This window comes from Sinocyclocheilus rhinocerous, unplaced genomic scaffold, assembly GCF_001515625.1.
Source record: "Sinocyclocheilus rhinocerous isolate Xijiao unplaced genomic scaffold, SAMN03320098_v1.1 scaffold5057, whole genome shotgun sequence".
NCBI lineage: Eukaryota > Metazoa > Chordata > Actinopteri > Cypriniformes > Cyprinidae > Sinocyclocheilus > Sinocyclocheilus rhinocerous.
The window spans coordinates 78300-84468 of record NW_015627315.1 but is presented as its reverse complement, the minus strand read 5'-3'; the positions used below and the strand labels follow the sequence as shown (position 1 = coordinate 84468).

At 36.4% G+C, this 6169-nt stretch overlaps 1 protein-coding gene across 1 annotated transcript in view; it reads left to right on the top strand.

Annotated features, from left to right (window-relative positions):
• Positions 1-6169, top strand: part of hemk2 (HemK methyltransferase 2, ETF1 glutamine and histone H4 lysine) — a 14073-nt gene that overhangs the window by 1265 nt on the left and 6639 nt on the right. Inside the window, exons 2-5 of the mRNA XM_016536744.1 lie at positions 3568-3709; positions 3778-3864; positions 3943-4033; positions 4823-4906. Of these exons, the coding sequence (XP_016392230.1) occupies positions 3582-3709; positions 3778-3864; positions 3943-4033; positions 4823-4906 (390 nt within the window). The 5' untranslated portion in view covers positions 3568-3581. The remainder of the gene's footprint in view (positions 1-3567; positions 3710-3777; positions 3865-3942; positions 4034-4822; positions 4907-6169) is intronic.

The following is a 6169-nucleotide window of genomic DNA, read 5'->3' as shown; positions in this document are numbered from 1 at the left end:
AGATTTTTTTTTCCTTGAGAAAATTTGGCAAGTACTGTACCTGATATATATCCAAAATGATCGATATTGAATCGAATCGAATTGGTAATTGAATCAAATTGGTAATTGAATCGAATTGCAAGCTTGCGAATGAGAATCGAATCGTGAAATTTGTGTCAAAACCCAGCCCTAGTGTTGATATAGCTATTCTTTGTGAATATTGGTAACAAAAAAAATGATTGGTCAAACTGATTATTTTATTCTAAAGGAAACACTGATACACACTTTTGGCCATCTCTGTTAGTATGATGAAGTGTGTCAGCTGCCGAGATGCGTCTATGAGAGAAATATTACACATCTGTAAGAGCTCATCATCTACAGTGGGTATAGAAAAAAATCACCCCCCTTTAAAATAAGTACATTTTGTTGCTTTGCAGCCTGAAATGAAGACGGACACAGTTTTTGTTTTATCCAGCTGTATTTACTCCGTGCAACTTGTATCATCCAAGTGAAAGATATAATACCAACATGTCAGAAAATCACTGAGTTGGAAAAAGGATCACCTCCTTGTTTCAGTATAGTTTTGAACCACCTTTTGCTTTAATTACAGCCTTTAGTCTGTTGGAATATGTCTCAATATGTCAATATTTGTCCACTCTTCCTTACAGAACTGCTCAAGTTCAGTTAAATTTCATGGTGACCATTTGTGGACTGCAGTCTTCAAGTCATTCCACAGATTAAAAAAATATATAATGTTATTGATTTTCAAATAATACACACATACAATAACCGCAATGAACAGACAGACAAACAAACCCAAAGCACTGAGAAATAAACAATTACATATAAAAAATACACATCTCTTCCTGCACAGATTATTTAGAAACATGACAGAAAAAAATAAATAAATAAAACAAAGTAAAAACCCATAGTCCTCTTGAAACAGACTGTCAGAGTTTCTGTAGAAAAAAAAAATGCACAGGTTTCCATAGTCTCCAAAATTTGTCAGACTTGTGATTGAGATCACAGGTTAATTTCTCCAAAGGAAAAAGGGCTGATAACTGAGATATCCACATGGTAATGGTTGGAACCTGGGGTGCAGACCACCTCAGTAGAATACATTTTTTAGCCAGAAATAAAAGGATTATAAATAAATATTTGGCATCTGGGTCCAAAAAGTTATTTACCAATTAGGCTGAATCGCAGAATGAACCCCTTTCCAGAATGGCTGAATGTGATTACAGGACCAAAAAAAAAAAAATGCCATTGTGTATCTTACATTTAAAACCAAGATTTGAACAATTAGGGAGCATTCTATGGAGGCGAACAGGTGTAAAGTAAATCCTGTGAAAAAATTAGAAATTTTGTTTATGTAGAGAAATTGAAGTACCTTTTGGAAAAATGCCATTACGAATCTTAGTACAGTTTGCTGAACTGAATGATGCATCCAGGTCCCATTCCCACAACGGCTTCAAAGAATCATAAACTGAGGAATCAGAATACACCAATAGGGCATACAACTTGGAAATAATCCCTTTGAGAGATTTAGCTGAACTCATGGTTTCTTCCAATTCTGGTCAGTTTAAACTGAATTTATTCTGCCTTAAAAGAGACTGTGAAATGCCGAATTTCAAGGTATTTGAAAAAATCTACAGGGAGAATGTTAAACTCTACTCTGATTTGCTCAAATGACCTCAGAGATTCAGAAATCATCAGGCCTGAAAAATCAGACAAGCCCTTAGAACTCCAATTTATCTGGTCTATATTGTTAATAAACAAGAGTCTTCTATAGGGTAACAAGATAGAGATTCAAAGTCAATCCATAGAGTGTCCTGCCTGTTAATGAACCAGTTTGTCATTATTTTGAGTTGAGCAGACCAATAGTAGAGTTGCAAATTGTGCAAAGACGGACCTCCCAAATCTTTTGGTTTACAAAGTTTAGAAAAACTAATTCTCTGCTGCTTATTATTCCAGACATAACGAGATACGTGAGAGTTCGATAATTTAAAAAAAGGTGAAGTTAAATAACATAGAAGATTCTGAAACAAATAATTTAGCTAATCAAGGGAGAATATTAATTTTTATAACATTAACCCCTCCCAAGAAGGGAAGTTGGCAAGGAGGTCCACTTTTCCAGATCGTTTTAAATTTTTTGAATTAGAGGAGAATAATTGGTCCCAAATAAGTTATTCAAATCGGGAGTGATAAAAATGCCCAAATATTTAAGACCTCTTTCTGAAACCTGAAAAGGAGATTGTATAGAGGAAATATTAAAAGGCTTGGAGACAGATTTTCCTAAATTAACTTTATAACCTGACACAGCACTAAATGAAGCTAATGAATTCAAAACTGCAGGAATAGAGGTATGTGGGTTCTCCAAGTACAGGAGAACATCGTCTGCGAACAAAGAGATAACATGTTTTTTTTTTTCCCCCATTCACTGTGATCCCTCTAATATCCTGATGCATTCTGCCAGGGGCTCAATAAATAAAGTAAACAATAACGGTGATAGAGGAACACCCCTGTCTACAATCTCTATGTACCGTACACCCCTCAGACATCAGGCCATTTGAGTTGACAGTGGCCATTGAATCTGCATAAAGATGTTTAATCACACTAATAAAACTGGAGCCTAATCCAAAATTTCCTAACACTGAAAACAGAAAACACCATTCTACACGGTCAAAAGCCTTTTCGGCATCCAAAGATAAAATCATCGCAGTGACATACAAATAATTGTCATAAGTCAAATTGATGAGATAAAATATAATTATGACATATGAAGTTAAAAATGCTGAGAAAAAAAAAACATAATTATCACAAGAAGCCAAAGTTCAATTTGTGAAATACTAAGTCATAAATTTCATTATTTTTTATGTAGTAATTATGACTGAATTTCATTTGAATTTCAATGTTTCCCTAATAAAAGTGCCTTGGAAATACTGTAATAAATTAATATGGTACTATGGTATGAATTTTAGTATCAAGTTATATATCAAAGTACCATATATTTACCATCTTTGTACCATGGTATCACCACAGTATGTTCTGCAGCCGCTAGCAGAATGTGACTGCAGGACTTAACATGTTCAAGTCGTGCAGTCACATTCTGCTAGCGGCTGCAGAACATACTGATGGTCTGTATAAAAGGACAGATATCAGCGGTGTTATTCCAGACGCGTGAGTCCAGATGTTTGGAATCAGGTTTATTTAATGGAGCGATCGAGTAGAAATGAAGCTCACGTGTTCAGACGGATGCTGCAGGATTTATAGACTTCATTAAGACATTGTAAACTTCTCTTCTCTTAATTTTCTTGTTTTCAGAGCAGATTTTACACGCTTGGGGCTTTTCACGCTCACACCATCGAGCGCTCCGACGTGCCAGAGCTCAGAAAATAAATCCATAAAACTCAAAATCAAGCCGTTTGCGTGTGAAACAACACTTAAAACCAGACTGCGCCCGGCTCGTGCGAAGGCCAGTGCATGAGGCACATAAAATCTATTCAGAAACATCTGACCACCCAACTAGCGGACATGGGCTTTGTTTGTGAACCCTATTAATATCTTGCATTGGTTTTTTCCCATCAGACCTTGCTGCTCTCATGTACCCAACACCCTTGTACGCTCCGGCCGGCCGCGGCTCTTTCTCAGACGTGTACGAACCCGCCGAAGATTCGTTCCTCCTGATGGATGCTCTGGAGAAAGATGCTGATCGGCTGAAGGGTAGCAGGTGATGAACATGATTGACTCTTAACTTCGCTGTGTCATTCTGATCTACTAATGGGTCGATGTTTTCAGGCCATCCGTGTGTCTGGAGGTGGGCAGTGGGTCTGGTGTCATCTCGGCCTTCCTTGCATATGTGGTCGGGCCTGAAGCATTGTATCTGTGAGTACAGAAAAATCATGTCCGCTCACCCCGCGGTTTGTACAAATAAAAGTCACTTCTTTTGTGTTTGTTCTGCAGCTGCACTGATGTGAATCCAGTAGCGGCACACTGCACACTGCAGACCGCTCACTGTAATGACCTGCAGCTGCAGCCAGTGATCACTGACCTGGTGAGATCCACACATGCGTTTTCTCTTATTTATATACTATTCTAGTATTTTTTTTTTTAAATATGTTAAATTAGCTTTTAGTTTTATATTTTAGTTTTCATTTTAATTTTAGTCATTTTGTTATGTGCTTTTGTCATTTTTAATTTTTAAAAGTATTTCTATAGAGCTTCAAATTATTTTAATTTATTTTAGTTTAGTTTTAGTAATTTTAGTACTTCATCTTTGTTTAAAATGCAATTTTATTTTATTTCAGCTTTATTTCATTCACTGAAAATGATTTTTAATATTTTTAGATTTAGTTAACAACAGGGTTATTATCATGACCTAAAATAAACACAAAAACTCAAATTAACGTGAAATTAACAAGAAAAGAAAAAACAATTTCTAAATATTACTCTAACAAAAAGTATATATCAGTGATTATAAAATATCACTGGTTAACAATAACAACACTGTTTTACACCTGGTATGAACATCCTTATGGATTGAGTGATCCAATCAAGTGTAGAAAGCTAAATACAGCCGTCAGAAACTTGTGTAGTGTAAACGGACAACAGTCAAGGACCTCCTTTTCACCTACCAATCATCGGCAGTGGTACAACAGGCAGTTAAACTTGTTCAGTCTCATCACACATAGTGACAGGAGGACGTGCATTAATAGCAGGTGTGATGTCTTACCTGAGATGGATGTTAACAAGTTTCTCTCACTTCGTGTCCTCTTTCTGTCTTATGATTTGTTCTTTTATCATGTTTGTTCAGTTGTTTCAGTTGTTTTGTTGTGTCTCACAGGTCCAGTGTTTTTTGCCGAGGTTGAATGGAAAAGTGGACGTGCTTCTTTTCAATCCACCATACGTCATCACACCATCAGAAGAGGTAAACGAGTGTCACGTCATATGATCAGATACTGAGACAAGCTCTGAAATCATTCAAGACAAAAAATGCCTCTGAAAGTGACAGAGATGCCCAATATGTACTATACAATACACTATGAAGTAATTTCCTGTTTTCCTCAATTTTTCTGCATTTTGATATATTTGTAGGACTTGTTTGTGCCTCTGCAGACACTGTAGTGAGCATCTTAATTCACTTGAAACTAGTTTTTTTATGGACAAAATGTTAATGGTGTTGAAAAAAAATGTGAAGAAAACATCCTCAGCATCTCCAAAAAATGATACAGAAATCTAAAAATATCATGTCATGACAGACTGTATAGAGCTGTATAATCAAACCAGGACTTTTATAGTTAACAAAAACTAAAGTCATAAAAAAATAAACAATAAATGAAATTTTAAAAATATAGTTTTTTAAATTATTTCAGTTAGTTGCCAGGGCAACACTTCTCATTTTCATTTTCATAACTAAATTAAAACTGAAATTTAAAAAAATATCACGTATCATAATATCACAAAAAAATTCAGTTCTCCTCTGGCCAGACAAAACCAGCATGGTGTGGTTTAATTCCAGGCTGCAACACCGGTGCAGAGGACTTGTCTTGTTCCCTTGGTCTTGTTATGATGGCCGTCTAGTTGACAAGGTCTTCGCAGGGGATCTGTCTCTAGGGCTCATCTAGAGGACATGGTCTCTGCTGACATTCAGGGCTGTAGAGGTACCTCTAGGTGCTGATCCACCATCTGGTCTAGATATGGACTGGATCTGGGTGGCTACAGTGACCTCGGAATAAGAATGAAACAGACTAATATTAGCATAGATGCCATTCTTATGATGTAGCGAGTACATCGGGTTTTATGGGAAGTGTTCCCAGTTCCGGTTGACCTAATTAATGCAGCCTAACAATCCTTTAATGGATTTGAATTATAGAAATGTGATAGTGTGTTATGTGTATGCCAGGTTAAAGAGATGGGTCTTTAATCTAGATTTAAACTGACAGTGTGTCTGCCTCCCGAACAATGCTAGGTAGATTGTTCCAAAGTTTGGGCGCTAAATAGGAAAAGGATCTGCCGCCTACACTTGATTTTGATATTCTAGGTAGGTATTATCAAATGGCCAGAGTTTTGAGAACGCAGCGGACGTGGAGGACTATAATGTAACAAGAGCTCGTTCAAATACTGAGGTGCTAAACCATTCAGGGCTTTATAAGTAATAAGCAAGATTTTAAAATCTATACAATGTTTAATA